Source organism: Crinia signifera, chromosome 5 (genome assembly GCF_055691185.1).
Source record: "Crinia signifera chromosome 5, ASM5569118v1, whole genome shotgun sequence".
Lineage (NCBI taxonomy): Eukaryota > Metazoa > Chordata > Amphibia > Anura > Myobatrachidae > Crinia > Crinia signifera.
In genome coordinates this window covers 15,906,466-15,930,783 of record NC_139221.1, presented here as the reverse complement: position 1 = coordinate 15,930,783, position 24,318 = coordinate 15,906,466, and the positions used below count along the sequence as shown (strand labels likewise).

At 45.7% G+C, this 24,318-nt stretch overlaps 1 protein-coding gene across 6 annotated transcripts in view; it reads left to right on the top strand.

Moving 5' to 3' along the window:
- Positions 1–24,318, top strand: part of CSMD3 (CUB and Sushi multiple domains 3) — a 969,186-nt gene that overhangs the window by 915,769 nt on the left and 29,099 nt on the right. For all 6 annotated transcript variants that reach the window (XM_083186712.1, XM_083186713.1, XM_083186711.1 and 3 more), the window contains 2 exons: positions 2,808–2,987; positions 4,719–4,892. In XM_083186712.1, the coding sequence (XP_083042838.1) occupies positions 2,808–2,987; positions 4,719–4,892 (354 nt within the window). The remainder of the gene's footprint in view (positions 1–2,807; positions 2,988–4,718; positions 4,893–24,318) is intronic.

Below are 24,318 nucleotides of genomic sequence, written 5' to 3'. Positions count from 1 at the left end.
CTGTAATGGATCTGCTGCGCTATTTAAAAACCTGTAAGGGAATCTGATGCGCTATATAAGATGCTGAAACGGAATCTGCTGCGCTATATAAGAAACTGAAACGGAATCTGCTGCGCTATATAAAATGCTGTAACGGAATCTGCTGCGCTATATAAGACACTGTAACAGAATCTGCTACGCTATATAAGAAACTGTAATGGAATCTGCTGCACTATATAAGAAACTGTAATGGATCTGCTGCGCTATTTAAAAACCTGTAACGGAATCTGATGCGCTATATAAGATGCTGAAACGGAATCTGCTGCGCTATATAAGAAACTGAAACGGAATCTGCTGCGCTATATAAGAAACTGAAACGGAATCTGCTATGCTATACAAGACACTGTAACGGAATCTGCTGCGCTATATAAGAAACTGAAACGGAATCTGCTGTGCTATATAAAATGCTGTAACGGAATCTGCTGCGCTATATAAAATGCTGTAACGGAATCTGCTGCGCTATATAAGACACTGTAACGGAATCTGCTGCGCTATATAAGACACTGTAACGGAATCTGCTGCACTATATAAGACGCTGTAACGGAATCTGCTGCGCTATATAAGACACTGTAACGGAATCTGCTGCGCTATATAAAATGCTGTAACGGAATCTGATGCGCTATATAAAATGCTGTAACGGAATCTGCTGCGCTATATTAGAAACTGTAACGGAACATGCTGCGTTATTTAAGAAACTGTAAATAAATAAATAAATGAATGAATTAATTGCCCCATTTCTGCATTACAGTAACTCTGCCATCCAGTGATGGTAGTGTAGCTACAGACATCTTATACCATTGGTGCTGTCCATTTTCAGCAACTTCTACAAAAAATTGTAGGGCTATTTTTAGGGGCCGATTTAGACACATTCACACCGGTCCAAATTCGGTCCCGTTCCCAATGGTGGAGAAATGTTCATACGCATAGCACACCCAAGGAGTGAATGGCGAGTTAAACAATTGTCTGGGAGTTTGCATAATGATGGAGAGGCAGGAGCGGTTGCAGGGGTGTGCCCACAAAAATGTTGGGGTGTACCCCTGCGAATGCAGGCATGCCCATGCCTGCTCGGGGCGGGTGGCTGATGTCACATGGCATAAGCACCCTCCCCCAATTCTACGTGCAAGATAAAAGTAAGTACAGATAGATCCGTCCTCATCCAGCCCTTTAATAGGATTAGGTGAGCCAGAGCTGTCAGACTTAATCCTCTGATGTATTGTTCTAGGTATTGTATTGCAGCTGAGAACAATAGGCCTTGGTGAGCCGTGGCTCATCAGAGAAGGCTAGCTGAAGAAGGCTCCATCTTTATAGTCTTACTTTTATCTGCGAAGGGAGAAAAAATCATTCGATAGTGAGCGACCATCAAATATTTTTTTCCTTTGTGTGGCCGCATCCAGCAGATGTACTGTCTAATCGTACACATCCACTCATATTGTAGCCGGGGGCATGTGTTCGGTGGAGCAGCATTTACAGATGGAGCCACTGTGATCCTTTGCCAGAGCCCACCAGATCCTCCCCTCCCCTGGTGAGCACGGCGGCTGGGCAGCGTCTCCCTGCCTGTCTCCACTTTAGGGAGAAGGGCAGGTTTAGGGGGGGGGGGGTCGGGCGGCAATGGGGACCGGCGGGGGAGGCGGAGAAAGCGGCGGACGGCAGCACGCAGCTCCATTGTCACGAGGCATGCAAGCATCTCGTGCACGTGCGCCCCCATGGCGGGGGCTGGCGATACTTTTGCCAGCCCCTGCAAAGACTACAGTGGCTCCATCTGTACTTGCTCATTAGGCAACGAATATTCTCAGCCTAGCGATCAGGCCTTAATTATCCCCTTAGTTCACAATCCACCACTAGAAGGGCAGCAATTCAGTTACAGAAAATGGGCTGCTGATCATCACTAAAATACCCTGCTGTGTGTGTACAGTATATATTTATATTATAGTAACCCCGGCCCAACAAATCTTCCTTTGCAATGTTTTTGGAAGTGTTTTCCTGTTCAAGAATCGTGCATTGAGTGCATGCCATAGAACTGATTTTCCTTTTCAAATTAAAATTTGCATAATTATCATGCATTTTGGGCAAATGTATCAAATCTTAGACAGAGAAGTGATCATACATGAGTGACAGATGTGTTAAGCCTGGTAAAGTGATAAAGTGGTGATAAAGAAGTGATAAAGTTTAAGGTGAGAAAGCACCAGCCAATTTGTAAAATGACAGTTACTGTAGGAGTTCATTGATTTTCAATTCCAACCATCCTGAACTGGCAGATGATCTGCCAGATAATTATATAGTGTAGGCTCAGTTTACAGGAATACACATTTTGTAGCAAGATGCCCATAAGCAATGAGATTTGAATGGCCAGTTTGGCTATTTTGTACCTAATTGATCAATCAAAACAACTACTAAATACGACCAAATTTGATTTGGTTGGATAAAACAGAAAAAGTAAGCATACAGTACTGTATGTTTCTGAGATTTTGGTCAGTGTTCGGTATATAAATGTTTGTGCATTGTTTCATTTCTGTCCAAATACATATAGCCTTCTTGCGCATTAAACAGCCTTTCTATTTGCACCATGCCAAGGAGGAACTCTGTAACGCTGAGCATCTTTTTGTGCAACTTTTTCCATTAAAATGCATCTTATTCCCATTTCTATGTTAAAAAGATGCACAAGCAGGCCTTACTGATTAAAATGATTGCTATAATATTTAAAATTGCAATTTATTAAAGAATATTTGTTGGTTTAAAATTATTGACGTGCTTTGAACTCTCATCCACAGTTATAAGCTGCGGAGATCCTGGGGTCCCAGCTAATGGCATTAGGTATGGAGAAGATTATATAGTTGGCCAAAATGTTACCTATATTTGTCAGCCAGGATACATTATGGATCCCAAGAGCTCGGTTACACGCACATGTACAAGTAATGGCACTTGGAGTGGCGTTGTCCCAGTTTGCAAAGGTAAAGTATCGCTACAATCATTATTATTATTATTATTATGCAGTAGTAGTATTTGCTGTAGCATTTGTATTGTAGTATTTGTAGAAATATTTGTGTCAATATGTATTATTTTCCCACATTGTGTTTCTGCATGCTTTGTTCCATAATATCAATAGCAATTTATGCAATGTATACTGTATATGGAAGTTATGTGTCGGCGAGGTCAAAATGGCAACACAGTTCATGTCAAAAGGTTCACATAAGTTTTTCATGATTTTTTCTTTGAAGCCGACTTGATCTTATCTTGCGATCCAAGTGGGCATAGAGTTAGATTAAGGACATTATTCAGGTCCTTTTGCAAGTGACGCTCCTTCGCACGGGGTACAATTTTTTTATTGCGCATGTGCATTTCTGCGCATGTGCATGCACTTGTTTGGTGCACGCAAGCAACCTTGCAGGCGGGGGTTGGAGAGGAGCATGGGGCAGCGGGCTGCCCCATTATCAGAAAATCAGGCCATCCCTGTTGTATAAAAAGTTCACATCCTTTTTGTATACTTTTTGTATTTTTGAGACTAGAGTGGAAATTCAATGAAATTCAATGAAAATACTTTTTTTAGGTTCATGATTTCCTTTGTTTAAAAATAAAATGTGGGTTGTAGTGTCCTGGGAAAACACAGGGTCGTCTTTCAACCTAAGATTATGGGGGGTATTCAATCTGTGCGGAAATAGCGGCATTTGTCTTTTTAATGCTGCCGTTTACCGACACCATTGACGGCAGTCAGTTCCGACTTTTTGAAAGTTGGATCTGTTTTGTTGCAAACGACCATGGATCGTCAATTTCACAGACATGTTTTGACAATCTGCGACCATTGTCGCCGATCCAAGGACTTTCCAGCACTAAACTGTCGGAACATTGAATTCCAGCTGTCGAGTTACTGTCAGATCGGACAACAACTGCTCGGGATTCCGACAGTCAGAATCCTGGATTGAATACCCCACTATATAGGGTAAATAGGGTATTGGGTCATCCAATTATGACCAAATATTGGCAGAAAAAAACATGACTTTAGTATGTAATATCTATCTACCTCGATTGTTATACAAAAATTGAAAATTTATTGTAATTATATTTAAATGTCTTTCCTGCATGGGGCCATCTTTCTTGTCACATGACTTTCTTGTCACTTGACAAATCTGCCCCTCTCTGTCTGGAGTACATGTATCAAGACTCCCGATTGGTGTGCTAATATTTTCTGGTATACAGTATGTACTGTAGCTGCTAGTATTCTGGTAAATTATGCCCCTTTCAGGCCGCACTTTTTACCCGTTATTTTGCCATTTTTTTACCGTTTTAAAGTGGTAATTTGTGCGGTCTTAAAGGTACAGAGTGAATTTACCGGTTCTATTGAACTGGTATTTCTAAACGATAATAAAGCAGGGTCCTACCCATTTCAGACCCGTTTTTTTTCATCCACTGTTTTCTGTTAAAACGGGTTCAGTGTTGTGAAGGAACAAAAACTGCTTTGAAATACAGTTTAAGGACAAAAACTGCACTGAAATACCGTTTAAAGACATGCGGTGTGAAAGGGGTTTTAGCTGGCAGACCCGCCAGCTAAAACCCTTTTTAAAATACCTGGTCAAAGCCATTTTTGCGGTTTGAAAGCAGCATAGGAGATATACTTGAGAGTATACTTTAAAAAATACCATACGTTATAACTGGTTTTAAATGTTTCCTTTGTTTTTTCTTTGCAGCTGTAACCTGCCCGCACCCACCTCAAGTGTCCAATGGGAGGCTGGAGGGAACTAACTTTGATTGGGGCTTTAGCATCAGTTATGCCTGCTTTCCGGGTTATGAGCTATCCTTCCCCGCAGTGTTGACCTGTGTCGGCAATGGAACATGGAGTGGAGAAGTTCCTCAATGTTTACGTAAGTTATAGTGAACATTGTAGTATTGTATAGTGTATTTTACTTTTGGATGTGTAGTTGACAGGTGCCAGAGCCTTCTTAGGGAATCAAAAAAGTGAGAAGTTAGGTACAGCAGTAGCCTTTATGAGGTCAAAGTACGTTTGATTATATTTTAATTGACATTTTAAATATCTTGCAATATGCAATTGGGTATAGGAGCTTTAGATAAAAATAACACTCTCAATGCACTAAAACAAAAAGCCTGAACACTCTCTGGACAAATTCTGACCGGAATATTGAAACATGTTCTTATTTGGTCTTCCTGGCTCCCACCTCTCTCCACTTCAATCTATCCTCAAAGCTACAGCCTGGCTCATCTTCCTCTCCAAAAGTACAACATTTGTGTCTTCCCTCTTACATGCTCTACACTGGCTTAACTTCCTCTTCAGAACCTAGTTCACACCCTCTTGCAAAGCCCTTACCCAATTCTCTCCTATTTACATTGCTGACCATATCTTCCTTCAAACCTGCACCTGCCCACTTCACTCCCCTTCAATTCTTCTCTTTTGCCTAATGATTACTTCCTCCCATTCTCACCTCCATGATTTTGCCCATAGAAACATACAAACATAGAATTTGACGGCAGATAAGAACCACTTGGCCCATCTAGTCTTCCCCTTTTTTAAACATGTTACCTCAAACCATATTTGATCCTTATTTTTTTGTAAGGATATCAATATGCTTATCCCAAGCATGTTTACATTGTACTACTGTATTAGCCTCTACCACCTCTGATGGGAGGCTATTCCACTTATCTACTACTCTTTCTGTGAAGTAATTCTTCCTCACATTTCCCCTGAATCTTCCTCCCTCTAGTTTCAGTGCATGTCCTCGTGTTCTGTTGCTCCTCTTCCTGTGAAGAATGTCTCCCACCCATGCTTCTCCTTACCTCTGGAAGAATGTCTCCCACCCATGCTACTCCTTACCTCTGGAAGAATGTCTCCCACCCATGCTACTCCTTACCTCTGGAAGAATGTCTCCCACCCATGCTACTCCTTACCTCTGGAACTCTCTCCCTCTCACAATCAGAGTCTCCATCTCTCTGTAAAACTTGAAACAGTCTTTCAAAACTTCTTTATCTAAACTTTTATCTGCCATCTTAATGCACTATTCCGTGCTCACGGTCTCCCCCATCTGTGTCACCCATGTCTATTTGTGTAGTGGTCCTCCATTTGGATCTGTGGCTGCAGGGACTGGCTGCGTCTTGGGACACTTTGTTTGTATTTTCTGACTCTGTCATCCTTAGCCACTATTTCATGTGTCAACCTATGCCCAGTTGGCCTTTATTGGATGACCTAATATACTGTTTGTTGACCACCATAGTGTTGACCCAACGGCCCATACCGCTCTTTTCAATGTCTTAGCGCTAATAGAACATGAACTTGAGATACAGTGCTGCGGAGTTTTCGCCAGTAGTACAAGAAGGGGAAGAGATGCCCTGTCTGTTTTGCCAGTCAAGGGACCCCTTATTACTTATCTTTCGACAAAGGCATAAATCACCAACTAACATTTCAGCTCGGTACACGCTGGGCAATTACCAGGGCCGCCGATACTCGTCCAGTGTTTACAAAATCGTATAGTGGAATCACCCTTGCCCCAGTCGGTACGTGAAATTGCTGATGACATTGTCAGATTGAGCTGCATGTATAGACGACTAGAGGGGTCATTAATGGTGCACGGGAGCGTGCATCATTAAGGATATTGAGCATACACACTTGCCAATGTTAGTGATGCATCATTAACGATATTTAGTTTAAGAATTTCCTGGTTAGTTTTTTCTGCTTTGATGAACTTTCGGTGTATGACAAGTCTGCCTGCAAGCAACAAATAAATAATAATATTACTGTACAGTATATAATACAACTTGTAGCAAGAAAAGACACAAAAGAAGTCCTCTTCAGATAACTCAACGCAGGGAGTCTCGTCTTTAGAATAATGTCACAAGACCCTGCTAATAGCTGGTTATCCTGGGTGACTCTGTCTGGAGAATATTCTCTGAGATGTTGCTAGGGGACATTGTAATTAAGCACACCATTAATATGCCCATAGAGAGCCGCAGTGGTGGAATGCAATCCTTTGTATCGCCTGCTCAAGTCACACGCCATTCGTTCTAAAGAGGAATCTATACATTAAAGTGACTCAATTATAAGGAATTCTACAGAGCCCCAGGGAATTTATCCTGATACTATCGTCCAAACTATTGTCTCCTGAGGTGCATGCAAAGATTAGTTTATGCAAGGAACTTATTCCTCTGTAAGTAAGGCTATATCGATAATACCCAGGCACAGCTGCGGTTAAGATTAAAAGTTAATATTTATTTATGCATTTTATCTGGGGGGGGGGTTTAGAGGTGAATTTAGCCAAGTTTTAAATAGTTCTATATACAGATTTAGCTCCTGTCTTTCAGCAGGGGGCTGGCGATAGAATCTCCTCCCGCCAGCCGTCGGAAGGGGGGCGAGCACACAAGACACTCGTGTGCCCCATTCCGTCGGAGCTCTCCACCACCTCCCGTCTCATACCCGCCGGTCCCCGCCACAACCCCCGCACCCCACCATCCCTGAAGCGGAGATGGGCAGGGATTCTGCCGCCCACCGACAAGCGTCAGGGAAGCGCGTTTGTGTGAGATGCTTGTGTGTCCCCATCAGATGGTGTGCCTGTCCGCCAACTCTCACCAGCAGAAGGGATCTGGCGAGAGCTGGTGCTGAATGACAGGTGCTCCATCCAGGGTTGTCTTAACAATATAGTGGGCCCCATGGCAAAATAATTTGAGCCCCCCCCCCCACTCCTCCTCACAACCCCCCCTCCTCCTCACAACCCCCTTTCTCCTCCTCACAACCCATTCCACCCACCTATGTGCAGCAGCAGCAGCGGGGAGCTGGGAGCTTGATGTAGCAAACCGGGCGGTGGGGTCCGCCCAGGCAGCACAGACTCAGATCTTAATGTATCATTATTTGCCTCCGTGCGGGAAGCGATGCAGATTTTGAACAGACTGGCCATACACTGATTGGCTGAGCGTCTGAGCAATCAGCATTCGCCAGTCTTTTCAAAATCAGCAGGGCTTCCCGCTATGCAAATGGCGCTACATCAAGGTCTGAGTCGCCGCTGCCTGGACGGATGCCGCTGACAGCCGCTGCCTGGATCCCCACCACATGCCGCCCGGATCGCTACATCAAGCTCCCAGCCCCCCACCCCCGGATCACTGTCACCACTGCTGAGTTGCTACTGCCTGGATGGACGCCGCTTAAAGCGGCTGACAGCCGCTACCCGGATCCCCGCTGCCCTTCCCCAGGGCAGTGCCGTCTTCTCCATTGGGGGGGGGGCTACAATCCTTGGGCCCCTGGGCAACTGCCCATTAAGCCCAATGGGAAAGACTGCCCCGGCTCCATCTGCAGGGTGACTGATTTATCCTTTTCTCCCATATGGAAAAAAAGGGGGGGGGCTCTCTTACAAGCTCTACACTGGCTCCCCTTTCGAATACAATTCAAGCTCCTCACACTCACTTACAAAATCATCACCCATTCCTCCCCCAACTACAGATCCGACCTGATCTCCCATTCCCATTCCCCCCTCTCTGTTCACTCCACAAATGCACTCCGCCTCTACTGCCAACTCATGACTTCCTCCCATTCCTGCCATCAAGAGTTTGGCCGTTGTACTCCTTACCTCTGGAATTCTCTACCCTTCCCTATCAGACACTACGCCTCCCTACAAAACTTTAAATGGGTTCGCAAGACCCACTTCTTCATTACGTTCAGCCATCCCTCATCCTAACCTTCTGCTTTATGGTTTATGCTCACTTCTACCCCTTCTGTGTCACTCCTGTCTGTTTGCCCCTCCCCTTTACAATGTAAGCTCTCATGAGCAGGGCCCTCTCTCCTCATGTGCTTTTCCCCTGATGGAACTGTCTTTTATTTACCATGTACTTGTCCTAAATTACCTTGTACTGTAATTCATTAATTTCTTTTTTTTGCTCATATATGTATTAATAGGCGCCGCAGAGCCATTGTGGCACCAAATATGTAAACAATAATAATAATTACAATGTGCCATCTCCAATTTGAACCCCCTCCACTGGGTAGACTGAGCTCATAGGCCAGACACCAAGATCATAGTGCCTGGGGACGTCTCTATTACGTACACACGAATCATCAGAAAATATCAGCCATTTTCCTAGTGGTATTTCCAGCTCTGCAGCTAGCGCCAGGCCGGAGAAATTATAATTAAATGGATGCAGGGTGTCTAGTATGTGTGGCTCCTTACACCCAGAGTCCTGTGTTCAGAGCCACCGACAGTGCTGCAGGGACCCGGTAAAAAAGGGGGTGGCTAACATAAGGGGCGTGGCCACACCTCTGTAAAAAAAAAACACTTGGGGAGAGAGAGGACAGGCTGCTGCTGCAGATGCCTCTCTCCCCAGCTCCATGCACGGCACTGAACAGCATGTGCTGGGTTGGGGAGAGAGGCTGTGCTACACCAGTAGACTGTCCTCTCTACTCCCACTGCCCGGCTCTCTCCAGCGGGGGAAGGCAGCACAGGAGAGAAGTAAAATTTACCCGCCCCCCCCCCCCTCGACGCCACTGTCCATGTGAACCGCAATCCTATCACCCATTATAGATGTACGCCAGTGGATTGCAGACCGCTACACAAAGTAATACTAAGCAAATTCCTGCCGTCTTTGTATTTCAGTTGTTAAATGTTAAACATGATAAAAGGAAGTATAAATATTGATGGCTCAGAGATTAATATTTAATATTACCTGTTCAAAAATAAATCCCAGTTATGAATGACAATGTATTATTTGAATGAGTATTATATTGGGCCTATTATTCATAAAGGTCTAAGTTAAATCAGAATAGGAAAGAAGCGGCTGTTTGGTGACTTTCTTATATACGACAGGATCGTCAGAGGTTTCTGCAATGACAGTTATTGGTTTATTTACAAGGATTGGGCGTTCGATTGGAGATGGGATGTTGCTATGGGGAACCAATCAGATTCTATCTTGTATCTTCTAGGAGGTGCTAAATAAATAAGAAGTAGAATCTGATTGGTTGAAGACATCCCATCTTCATTAGAACTCCCATCTTAGTAAATGTATCTCCTAAGGATGTCTAAAAAGCCCTTCGCCCAGTTCCTATAACACACGTAGCAACATTGTATCTAGTCTTGGAGAGTGATATTGTGAAAAGAGATAAAATATCGCCCAATCAGCTCCTAACTGGCATGTTACAGGCCGTGTTTGAAAATTGAAAGGGGGTGATTGTTTGGTGGTTTATATATTTCCAGTTTATCTCTCTCCAAGTCTTGTTACATCTCTCCAGTGGTCCTGTAATCACTGGTATATATGTGGTGTACATGGACCCTTGGTGCAGGCGGCCCCACACATGAGACAACCAGCACCCATTTAACTATACTTCCCCCATCCTTTGGCCCCACGCTGGGCATTTTCTGGAAGTTTGCTCATGCGCAATAGAGATATCCACGAGAAGACGGCGCATTTTCCTGGATACCTGTCCTTGCAGAGTAGAGTCTACAGCTTGGCCAGATAGGAGGGGGCTCAGTTGAAGCCTGCAAGAGGGCCCCCTCATCTCTTAAGGCCTCCATACAGTGGAGTAACTATGAAAATTGCGTCCCCCCACGCCGAGTTTCAGCAGCACCCCCCCCCCCCCAGTAAGTAGTACAAACTTTTGTTGGGAGCCAAATAGCCTACCCGTATATTTTTGGATTGTGGGAGGAAACCGGAGTATCCGGAGGAAACCCACGCAAGCACGGGGAGAATATACAAACTTCGCACAGTTAGGGTCCTGGTGGGAATGGAACCCAAGACCCCACACTGTGAGGCAGTAATGCTAACCACTACACCATCCGTACTGCCCAATGCAAATCATACGCATAAGATCTCTGGGTTGGATTCCAACCTGACGGCAGGGAGCGGGGATCGTATACGATCCTGTTGCCCTGGGAGGTCCCGGACAGCTCAAGGGGATTGGATGCATAGTCTACGGGGCCTTTAAAGCGCCTCCACTCAGTGGCGGAACTCCAGGAGACAATGGAGGCTCCTGCCGCCGGGCGCCAAGCCTTAAAGGGGGCATTTCTGCTCTGCTCCTGTCTGAAGCTGGCTGGGACCCAGCCGCTGGGTTAAAGTTAGGGGAGAAAGGTCCCCCATCACCTGCAGTGGATTGGATCTTTATTTGTGATCCAGGCAGTGACTGACAGCCACCGCAGAGCTGTACTTCCGGCGGCTGTCCAGTAGCATCTGCAGCCTGTGATGACTGGACGGCACACAGGCTGCAGGGACTGGTAGGGAATGTCTCTGCAGGCCCCGCAGCGGGGTCTGCATGGAGCGCTGGGTCCAACAGGCGGGGAGCAGAAGCTGTATCCGTTCTTCTCCTTCCCTCCTGATTGCACCACGGAACTTTCTCCCTCCACCCGTGATACAGTCAAGTGCAGGTGGGGAGGGAGGCTCAGTATCCCCCAGCACCCGCCGATCTGACTCCCCTCTCGCAGCGCCCTGTCAGTAATGATTTTCCCTGCCAATCAAGGGTGTCTGCATGCACCACATAGCGCGATTATCAACAACACAGCCACCCGGTCTCCCCCCAGGCCATCGATGAAGAGAAGCATTTCAGTGCTCCTCTTAGGAGGATGTTTCTGACAGATGACAGCATTGACCTAGGCAGCAGCTGTCAGCCCGGCTGCCTGTCACAACAGTGAGTATTCACTTCTTAAGTTTTCTGATGCTGCTGCAGCCTGCATGGGGAGGGGAGGGGAGGTGGGTTTGTGTGGACACACTCACAAGTGACCCTTAACGCTAGAGCATTTATTCTGTAATGTTTCAGGGACTAATCCCATTACTAACAGGGGCTCTGTAAGTAGCATAATTCCCTTCCCCTACCCACCTAACCTTACCCCTCCCCTCTAGCAGCCTAACCCTCCTCATCACACAGCCTGACCATAACCCTTCCTGCTAGTGCCTAACCCCCATACACTGCCACATAAAGCTAACCCCCTGCCCCACAGCCTAACCATTATACCTCTCTGACATGCCTTGCCCTCCCACCCTGCAGCCTGACCATAACCCTGCAACCTAAATATAGTCCCCTGCCCCACAACCAAACCATAACCCCCCCCCTTTTGGTGCCTAACTCTAACTGCCCTCCCCACAGCATAATCCTATCCTCCCCCTGCAATCTATAGCTAACTTTACCCCCCCAAGTCTAAACTTAGAACCCCCTCCAAGCCTGACCCTAACACATAGGTTTGTAAAAAGGGTACATGTTATAAGTTATAGTGGCCACATGTGTGTACCTCTGTAGGGGGCACCAATATTTATCTTGCCTCCGGGCGACTTTGACAAACTTACGCCACTGCCTCCGCTTGTAATGTAAAGTTCTCAAGGTTAGAAAAACTGAAATGATGTTGCCTTTTCCGGCTCAAATTACAGAAAATATGCCATTTAGTATTTGCCCATGTAACTTGGTGACTCTTGAATTAATGGAACATATGTACTGCTGTTATAAGCAGCAAAAACAATAATAAAATAACAGTTTTGCCATTTGTACCAACAAGAAAAATATAAAAATCGATAACAATGAAATTGTCATTTGTTATTTTGTATCCAGTAGCAAATAATTTGCACAGTGTGTCTCTCAGCCATAAAATTCAAATAGTAGCACATCATAAAAATACAATATCTGAGGTGGATAGCACGGCTCTGAAGTGCGCATCGTTTTATGGTTCCCTTTTTAAGGCTTTGAACATTTACTTGCTGAAACGACATGAAAATACTTGAGGTGGAGGAATCTCATTCTCTGTCTGTCTCATTCTGTGTCTGGGAGCGCTCCTACAGCAGCTGCCTCTCTGCACTCTCAGGCGCAGGAAAATAATGTCACTCCAGACTCTTGGCAAAGACAGCACGATTTATCTGGCATTTAAGCAGGGGGGGCATTAGTCTTGCCTTCAATATGCATACCTTCCAACTGTCCCGCTTTCCACGGGAACGTCCCATTTTTTGGGGATGTTCCCGTGTCCCGCCCAGGGCCAGCAATGTCCCATGGTGGGGTGGGGGCAGTTGGGAGCCCCCGCTGCCACCGCATGCGCACAGTGTCTATTCCCGCAGGAAGAGGGTCAGCAGCTGCAAAATGGGGGTGTGGCCTCACGCGAGTGAAGGCCTTGCCCTCTCATCACGAGGCCATGCCCCCAATTTTCGGGCACTCACATGAAAAGGTACCGCTACAGCGGCATACAGAGTTGGGAGGTATGAATATGACACATGCGTGGTGGCATGGGTATGTGTCATTGGGTCGACAATTAAGGTTGGCATGCATTGGACAGGGCTTATGTTGACACATGAGAAAGGTTGACATGTTTAAGGTCAACAGGTTCAGAAGGTCAACAGTGGGAAGGTCGACAGTCAAAAAGGTGGACATGAGTTTTTCATGTTTTTTGTCGTTAATGTTGACATAGTCAACATGGACACCATCAAAGTGTACCGCGTCCCCTTGCATGACTTGCTGCACTCCCTCCATGCCCCAGTGAATGGTAGGGTATAAATACCGCCTGTCGGCACAAGTCGGCTCGAAAAAAGTGAAAAACTTTTTGTCAACATTTTGACTGTCGACCTTCCCATTGTCAACGTTATGCTTGTGTCGACCTTCCGACCGTGTCAACCTTAGCCATTTAGACCTATTTCAAGTGTCGACCTGAGCCCTGTCGACCTTCATTGGGTCGACCTAGTGACGTATCCCGTATGCAATAAATATCAGAATGTACCACACATCTGATGCGATGACATCCCACCCATAATATGAATCTTCTCAGTATGGGCAGGATGCACTAACATCTGCAGCCCCGCTCCACCGCACATCGACGGCTACCGTATACATCATTTTTGCATATGCACTAACATATCCAATAATTATCACAAAGGACATCTTGCGTTAAGAGCTGCCCTTAGCGATGCGCCCGGTTATGTGGCTGCGGCTCCCCGGCGGCTCCCCATCATTTCCCTTCCTCCCTTTCCTGGGCGACTGTGACTCCGCCTCCTCCTCCCTGCACCCGGAAGTAGAAGTTCGGGGCTAAGGAGGAGGTGGTCACTGGTCCGGGCAGCACAGCCATGTGCTGCCCGGACTCAAGTGAGGGGGTGGTGTGGGTCGCGATAAGAAGCGGTTAAGTGCATTAAAAATGGCTGTAAACCACATTTTCCGTTAGTGCATCCCACCTTAAATCTGTTATCTAAGCCAAATGCCACCATTTATGTTAATTTTTAGTGATCTTTTCCATCTTTTTAATGGTGTTCTATAGTAAGTGAGTTACTTATTTATCTTACAGGTCTTTAAATATATAATACTGTAGACATTTTACCTAACATTGTCTATTAGTAGTTCAAAATGTCAAAATAATATTCTATCTGACAACCCGTTAACTGGAATTAATCAACGGTACAAAATATTTAAGTGCACCAGTAAAAATTTGCCACTTCTTGATGTATTATCTGAAATCTGACGCGGCTTATACCGCTGAAAATACAATTCAGGGCGCTGTCTCCTCCAATTTCCTCTGCGGTAGATCTAATTACGCCTGTGAAATGCCCCAAATGATGAATTTGTGTATGGTAAACAAGACAAATATTGAGCCAGCGGATGAACTTTTAAAGATTTACAGTTAATAATGGTAAAAACAGATGTTCCCTTAGCTGCAAATTTCAACGCTAATGACCACGGCACAAAAAGCCTTAGAGTAACTGCATTAATTAAGAACTTCAAATTACAGAGAGAGAGAGGAAGGAGAGCAAAGGAAATTTATGCGTATAAGTAAATGCCGCGCACTGTGACCTCAACGGAGACTCGTGATTTATTTGCAATAATTAATTTAATTACAGTGACGCATTATATCTATGTACTGTACGGTAGTTTCAGATCTTCTCCCTGCTAAACAGCTGAATAAATTATATTACACTTCTAAAAACAATTAGGGTCATTTACTGTGCTGAGTTTGGAGCAGCGATTCTCAATAATTTTCACTTGGGTAACCAATGGGAGCCCATTTGTGCTATTTGAACAACATGTGCAAGGCAACAGATTGTCAATGGGGCAGATCAGACTAAAGGTACACACTACAACAATATGTCTGACCCGAAGTCGGATGCAGTTTCCCTTGATCCCCCCCTGGACCTTACCGGGAGTGATTCCATCCCATTTGGTGTCTTTTTTGCATGCGATTGATCAAGCCAAGATAATTCACATGAGATATATCTTATAGAATACAATTGTACCATAAGATAAATCTGATGGGCTGGATTAGGGGGCTAGAGGGACTGGAAACGTCAGTCAAACCTCCTCCGATAAATCGCATGCGAAACATCACAAGCGCAAAAACTCCTTTTTCCATCCGATTCCGATAAATCACTGGTGCAGTACAAGCAACCTAGGGGCACCTATCCGACACTCACGGGGACCACGCATCGGATCTGATGAAAATAATATACAATTTGACACTGTAGAAACAATACAGATGGAGTGCCTGTCATGCTTGCGGGTCCTGGCGATCCTATCGCCAACCATCAGGACCCGCCATCAGGCGGAAGGGGGTGTGCATGAACGAGAGACTCATGTGCCCCGTTCTGTCTAAGCCCACCGCCTCCCTCCAATGCCTCCCCTCTGCTCACCCGTCACTGCCTGCGGGTGTGGTATGGGACTCCAACAGTCGGGATCCCGACAGTCATTATCCCGACGTCGGGATCCCTACTGCCCGGAGTCAGACAGCATGGCGAGTGCAAAAAAGCCCCTTGCGGGGTCGCTGCGCTCGCCACGCTGTGGGCACGGTGGCTCGCTACGCGAGCCACCTATTCTATTCTCCCTCTATGGGGGTCGTGGACCCCCACGAGGGAAAATAGCGGGTGGCCGTCGATCACCCGGCTGCCGGCGTTTTGACAGTCGGGATGCCGACGTCGGGTAAATGACTGTCGGGATCCCGACTGTCGGGAACCAATCCGGCACCCCTGCCTGCAGCCCCCTGAACCCCCCTAACCCTGCATGTCTCCCTAAAGCGGACAGGGACGCATGAGCGTGTGAGACAGGGAATCTGGCGAAAAAGCTGGGGCTGAATGAGAGACACTCCATCTTTATTATTGGACCAAAAGGTCCTCATCAAGTGAAATAGTGCAAAATCGTTGTAGTGTATGGGGCCCTTAAGGCCCTGAATCAGGTTGATTCGGTAAGCTGCGAACATCGAGACTCGACCTGCCCAAATACCAGCCCTCCCACCACCACCGAATCCCCTCCGTTTCATGCAAGTATTAATTTACGAGAACATCCAACCCTCGAATGATTTCTCCAGCCATCGTAAATAAAAGTCAGCGAAAACTGACTTTTATTTACCAGCACTACGATAAAGATGGAGCGGGCAGATGACAACCAGTGAAGTCTACCCCCATCCCCCCAATACCCATAGGGGGACGCCCAGTGTTTTTATGGGGATGACCGTAAAATTCTGGGCGCTCCCATGGTTCAGTGCTGTCACTGCACCCATCCGGCCCTCCCTTACCACAATGAATGGACCAGCAAATGTGTAACTCGCCAAAGCCATCCATTGCCAGGGTCTGCACATGGGCAAATATGACTTGCGCATGCACAGAACCTCAGACATCGGAACGGGGCCGGATTTGCTTTGTTCCGAAGGAACATGAATCAGGGCCTAAAGCCCAAGCCCTCAACATGTAAATAAGCCTATCATTGTGTCAAAGTGATGATGATCTGTTGTCCAGCTAGGCACGCGGTTGGCCATAATGCCTAAATTCATATTTCTGGTTTCCTCACAAGCTATTTGATCTTACATATTTTGATAGGCATTGATGCTATGTAGGTGGTGGCCACACCCACACAGCACTGTCCACACTCACACATCACTGGCCACACCCACTTAGCACTGGTTAGGATGCCAGCATTGAATATACCAACTCCTGTATCCCGACTGCGCCGGAACCCTGAAAGCATCAGGATGCCGATGCCAGAATCCTGACAGCCAACATTCTGATTGGTAGGGAGGGGTGTGGTAGCCGATGGCCGGGCATGGGAAGCTGGGAGTTTTAGTCACTAGTGGGGGGACTTAGGGTTAGTCTGCAGGAGGGAAAGAAAGTATAGAGTTAGGTTTTGGGGAGCAAGAGTTAGGGTTATGGACTTAGAAGGGGAGGGTAAGGATGAGACTACGGGCCCTGGTGGGATATAGTTTTAGGTGTTGTAGTGTATGGGTTAGGTTGTGGCCCTAGTGGTGACGGTTACAGTTGGGCAGCAGAGAGTAGGGGGTAGGGCTAGGTTGCTACAAGGGTTAGATCCCTTACAGAGCCCCTGTCAGAATTCTTCATATCAGGATGCCGGGGTTGGACTTTTGTCCATCGAGTATCCTGACCGCCTGGCTATTATATGTATCACCATAATCAAACATATTCTATATTCCCATTAACATGCCGTATATTTTCTTCTTAACAGTTCTGAAACAGAGATGAAACCCTTAAAAATATATATTTATGAAATGAAGTGCAGCTTTAAGATACAGTGTAATACAGCTAATTGGGATGAAAATAGTTTACATTTTCAGGAAACCATATTCTAGAAATGATTTATCTTAGCTGTAAGAGTATTAACCTTTTCTTTACACTTAGCCCACACAATCTTTTATATAGAACCAATTAAGAGTACAGGAGACGAGGAGAAGACGCCATTATATTTACTGTAGGTTCTCAGTAAAGGGCAATGGCAATTGAAAGTTGCAAACAGACGCTTAGGGGGAAATTTACTATGATGGGAGTCCTATTTTCCATGGGATGTTATGATGAGCAACCAATCAGAATCTATCTATAATCTTCTAGAAGGTTCATGTGACAACCACTTATGGTTGAACGCATCTACTTAGACACCTAAAGATAGTCACCAGAGTCTAGATCGACAGTAGAAAAAGATAGATGCAAGTGTTACTGTATGTCGACGGGAACATGAGTGACAGTCAACAGGTTACATATATCTATAGGTTACTGTTGATCTATGCTGTCGAATATCTTTATGCGTCTAACTCATGGGTCCTCAAACTGCGGCCCTCCAGATGTGGTGAAACTGCAAATCCCAGCATGCCTTGCCACAGTTTTCCTATAAGGGAGTGTTAAAACTGTGGCAAGGCATGCTGGGAATTGTAGTTTCACAACATCTGGAGGGCCGCAGTTTGAGGACCCATGGTCTAACTAGACACGTTCGACCAAGAGAGGTCCACCACCTGATTGTCGCTCTAGATGCCGTTGATATATATATATATATATATATATATATATTGATTGGTAGCCCATGGCAACATCCCATGTGAAATAGAACTCCCATCTTAGTAAATTCCCCCCCTTAGTATTTAATGTAATACTTTTTTCACATTTGTCCGCTAAATATGCAAATTTTTTCATCCAATGGGTAAAATTTTAATTAAAAAAAAATAAGATAAAACTATGAGTCTTTACCATCATTGTGTTCTAAATTATTTTTTATTTTAGAATAGGACACAACCTACAGTACATAACACAACTTTAACGCCACATAGCAGGTTCTATTGGCAAGGATGAAAAGAAAACACTTCAAAAATACATAAATAAAACACATCAAAAGTGCACCTTTCCTGAATTTTCTCAATTTTATAAACACATATATGTGAAGTTGACATAAAAGGATTATAAGACGTAAGGGAGAGATTATTTCTATAAAACTAAACAATGTAAGTCACAACTAGAAATGTAAATGTCTCGGGGTTTGATAAGAGCAGATAACATATCATTGAAAAGGGCAATTTTTTATTTCTTTAGTAGGTAGAGACTAACAAAATATTTAAGCAAGTTCGTCGTTTCCAAAAATGTCTGTGATTTGCATCGTGTGACTCAACGATTGTGCTGAAATAAATTATAGAAATCAAAATACAGCTGTCTGATAAAACGAAATTTTCATTGTATATTAAAATTTTGTTTCTTAGCAATATTTGGCCAGATTCAGTCAGACCTGTTTGATAGGCTGTGTATGTTTTCAGCCTAGTGAACAGGTAAACGCCGCCGGCCGAGGTCACCAAAGACATTTGCGCATTGACGTCATGTGACCCGAGCAGGCATTGGCAAATGTTTGCTATTTCTGGTTCTATTTTGGCTCATGCATGCGTGCAATGATCTGTAAGTATGCGCACTTGTTTTATAATCGATAGGATTGTGAATTTGCACAATAGCTATCCTCTCTGAATAGCCCGCTATACATTATCAGTAGCAATTTTTTTCTACAATTTTCCTTTTCTTATTGAGAATATAATCATCCGGCACATTTGCTAGTTTAAAAAAAAAAAACTAAAAAATTGATTTGTTTAGACAATTTTCCACATTTCTTTGTACAGTAGAACAATACTTTATATATTTATTTTTTGTCGTGTTCTTCAGTGTGAAGGGCATGAACGCCAATGTAATCTCTGGTTTCCTAGTTACTGCAAAGGGGGAGGGTAATTTATTCTGGTGTCTGGAATCTGGAGAAAGATGTTTCAAGCGTTCAATTGTGCGATGGCAATTTGACAAGCACCTCTGATTTAATAACCATTATTTAGGAAATGTAATATTGCTCTAAGATTATAGTTTTATTTTTCATCAAAAGAATTCTTTGTAGTGATTTACACCTTTCGCTACTTTTTTGCGACCTAAGGAATTTTTGAAACATTTAAAACTACAGTAGGTTTGAGAAATCTATTAGCAAGGACAAAGAATTGCCGAAAAATGAAAGCACAACTCTTTTATTCCTCATGATGAGTATAACTGTGGAAATATTCTAACAAAAGAAAAGTACAAAGTACAGTATATCTAACAAAATGCTGAGATACAAATTTCATTTAATAGGTAATGAATGTACCAAATGTTGTTTCTTATTGTTCAGACAAAATTACATTATAGTAAATTTATCAAATACTTTTTTTTACATAATTTTCAAAATGGACTTAAATTGCAATATATTATGTATTATGACAATTTGTAAACTACACAGATTTGATGATAGCTGGGAAGTTTTGCCTTCATGGAATTTCATAGTTGAAAGAAAATGTTGGGCTTCTTCTCAGCCTAAAGTAGAGACACCTGGGGAAAATTTGGAAAACTTTATTGAAGTGTGCTGACATAGGGTCTGAGGGCCTAATTCCCCCTGCAAACAAAGCCATCGCTGGCTATTCGCAAGATAATTGACATGCAGCACCCATTTGTGGGTGGCACCCCGTGTTTTCTGTGAGTACCCTGGAAAATGCTGTTGGAAGGGCCGCTGACATCCGCAATGGTCTCCATCTCCCCATGGCCATCACAGCGCAGAGTAAGTCTAGACCTACTCGCCGGCTCCGAGCAGAGGGAAATCCATTATTGAATCCCGATTGCAAATGGATTTCCCCGTTTGCACGACTGCAAACACATTGCACCCTGGTGGGGCAGCATTTACCTGTTCACTATTTTACTGTCATTATGTGAAAAATAATTACCAAATGTACTGTGTTTTGGTTCTAAATCATCATCTTGTTTTGGCTATGGCAAAACCATTCTCTGGTGCTTGGATTCACATTTGGATTTTGGTTAAGTTAAAATAAAAATTAAAAAAATCAGAAAAATTTATAAATTCTTATAATTTTTGGAATATAAAACACAAAATTAAGATTTAAAATTTGAATCCCAAACCATGGAAAGATCAGGAAAAGGTTTGGATTGGTTCTTCTTGAGGTTTTGATTCCGTTGGGATCCATAATATTCAGGCAGATTCGGATTTCTTGAAAAATGAACCGCACAGCTCTAAATGTAGGTAAAGAGCTCTTACAGATTAAACATCAAAAGGGAAACAAGTGTGATAATCTTTTGGCCATGTTCAGGTGCCGTGGCATCCTACCATCTCCTGCAGCCAGTACAAAGCAGTGTAATTCCTGCAAGCACTGGCTGGTACTTATTGTACATACTTTAGATGGGATGCGGTCATCTATTAGAATGAACTTAGGTCTACAGTCATTAGGTCGACCCCACTAGGTCGACTGGCAGGAAGGTCGACCTGACTTAAGGTCGACATGGGCCAAGGTCGACATGACTTAAGGTCGAATTTGCATAAAGGTCGACATGAGGAAGGTCGACTGGTCATAAGGTCGACATGGGTTTTTCACTGTTTTTTGAGCCGACATGTGCCGACAGGCGGTATTTCATGCCCTACCATCCACTAGGGCGTGGTGGGAGAATAAAATAGTGTGGCGAGCGCAGCGAGGCACCGTGCCTGAAGCATTGCGAGTGAAGCGAGCGATGCAAGGGTCCGATTCTCATTGCCAACTGTGTCCATGTCGACTGTGTCGACATTCGGATAAAAAAACAGTGAAAAACCCATGTCGACCTTATGACCAGTCGACCTTCCTCATGTCGACCTTTATGCAAATTCGACCTTATGTCATGTCGACCTTGGCCCATGTCGACCTTAAGTCAGGTCGACCTTCCTGCCAGTCGACCTAGTGGGGTCAACCTAATGACTGTTGACCAATGTTCCCTCTAATTTTACGAAGCCTGTGTGCGGCAAAAGATTTTGGCTGTGCAACTTTGGAAGGAAATTAAAATTTTTGTGCGTCACTTATATATAACTGGAAAATGACGTTCAGCATTTGTGTTAACTTTACTTCAAAATGATATTGAAGATTTAAACATTCAACACACAGCACACAATGTAGTTAATGGGTGACACACACATTAATTGAGTCCACAACTGCAAAAGGGACCACTGCTGCTTTGTGCGCTCTGTTGTAATGTCTGTGCGCACGCTCATCGAGTTGTGTGCGCGCGCACGTGCGCACAGCTTAGAGGGAACACTGCTCCTGACCATGCCTCACCTCTCCTCCTGACCATGCCTCACCACTCTTCCTGACCATGCCTCACCTCTTCTCCTTACCATGCCTCACCTTTCCTCCTGACCATGCCTCACCTCTCCTCCTGACCATGCCTCACCTCTCATCCTGACCATGCCTCACCTCTCCTCATTACCATGCCTCCCCTCTCCTCCTGACCATGCCTCACCTTTCCTCCTGACCATGCTTCACCTCTCCTCCTGATCATGCCTCCCCTCTCCTCCTGACCATGCCCCACCTCTCCTCTTGACCATGCCCCACCTATCCTCTTGACCATGCCCCACCTCTCGTCCTGACCATGCCCCACCTCTCCTCATGACCATGCCCCACCTCTCCTCTTGACCATGCTCCACCTCTCCTCCTGACCATGCCTCACCTCTCCTCCTGACCATGCCTCACCTTTCCTCCTGACCATGCCTCACCTCTCCTCCTGACCATGCCTCACCTCTCCTACTGACCATGCCTCACCTCTCCTCCTGACAATGCCTCACCTCTCCTCCTGACCATGCCTCACCTCTCCTGACCAAGCCTCCCCTCTCCTCCTGACCATGCCTCCTCTCTCCTCCTGACCATGCCTCACCTCTCCTCCTTACCATGCCTCACCTCTCCTCCTTACCATCCCTCTCCTCCTAACCATACCTCACCTCTCCTCCTGACCATGCCTCACCTCTCCTCCTTACCATGCCTCACCTCTCCTCCTGACCATGCCTCACCTCTCCTCCTTACCATGCCTCACCTCTCCTCCTGACCATGCCTTACCTCTCCTCCTTACCATGCCTCACCTTTCTTCCTGACCATGTCTCACCTTTCCTCCTGACCATGCTTCACCTCCCCTCCTGATCATGCCTCCCCTCTCCTCCTGACCATGCCTCACCTCTCCTCCTGACCATGCCTCACCTCTCCTCCTTACCATGCCTCACCTCTCCTCCTGACCATGCCTCACCTCTCCTCCTTACTATGCCTCCCCTCTCCTCCTGACCATGTCTCACCTCTCCTTACCATGCCTCACCTCTCCTCCTGACCATGCCTCCCCTCTCCTCCTGACCATGCCTCCTCTCTTCTCCTGACCATGCCTCACCTCTCCTCCTGACCACGCCTCACCTCTCCTCCTGACCACGCCTTACCTCTCCTCCTGACCATGCCTCACCTCTCCTCCTGACCATGCCTCACCTTTCCTCCTGATCATGCCTCACCTCTCCTCCTGACCATGCCTCACCTTTCCTCCTGACCATGCCTCACCTCTCCTCCTGACCATGCCTCACCTCTCCTCCTGACCATACCTCACCTCTCCTCCTTACCATGCCTCACCTCTCCTCCTGACCATGCCTCACCTCTCCTCCTTACCATGCCTCACCTCTCCTTCTGACCATGCCTCCTCTCTCCTCCTGACCATGCCTCACCTCTCCTCCTTACCATGCCTCACCTCTCCTCCTTACCATGCCTCCCCTCTTCTCCTGACCATACCTCACCTCTCCTTACCATGCCTCACCTCTCATCCTGACCATGCCTCCCTTCTCCTCCTGACCATGCCTCACCTCTCCTCCTGACCATGCCTCCCCTCTTCTCCTGACCATGCCTCACCTCTCCTCCTGACCATTCCTCACCTCTCCTCCTGACCATGCCTCACCACTCATCCTTACCATGCCTCCCCTCTCCTCCTGACCATGCCTCACCTCTCCTCCTGACCATGCTTTACCTCTCCTCCTGACCATGCCTCACCTCTCCTCCTGACCATGCCTCACGTCTCCTTACCATGCCTTACCTCTCCTCCTTACCATGCCTCCCCTCTCCTCCTGACCATACCTCACCTCTCCTCCTGACCATACCTCACCTCTCCTCCTGACCATGCCTCACGTCTCCTCCTGACCATACCTCACCCCTCCTCCTGACCATACCTCACCCCTCCTCCTGACCATGCCTCACCTCTCCTCCTAACCATGCCTCACCTCTCCTCCTGACCATGACTCACCTCTCCTCCTGACCATGCCTCACCTCTCCTCCTTACCATGCCTCACCTCTCCTCCTGACCATGCCTCACCTCTCCTCCTGAATATGCCTCAGCTCTCCTCCTTACCATACCTCACCTCTCCTGACCATACCTCCCCTCTCCTCCTGACCAATGTTCCCTCTAATTTTACGAAGCCTGTGTGCGGCAAAAGATTTTGGCTGTGCAACTTTGGAAGGAAATTAAAATTTTTGTGCGTCACTTATATATAACTGGAAAATGACGTTCAGCATTTGTGTTAACTTTACTTCAAAATGATATTGAAGATTTAAACATTCAACACACAGCACACAATGTAGTTAATGGGTGACACACACATTAATTGAGTCCACAACTGCAAAAGGGACCACTGCTGCTTTGTGCGCTCTGTTGTAATGTCTGTGCGCACGCTCATCGAGTTGTGTGCGCGCGCACGTGCGCACAGCTTAGAGGGAACACTGCTGTTGACCTAAATGCAGTCTGACGAATGATCCCATTCCCTTTAGA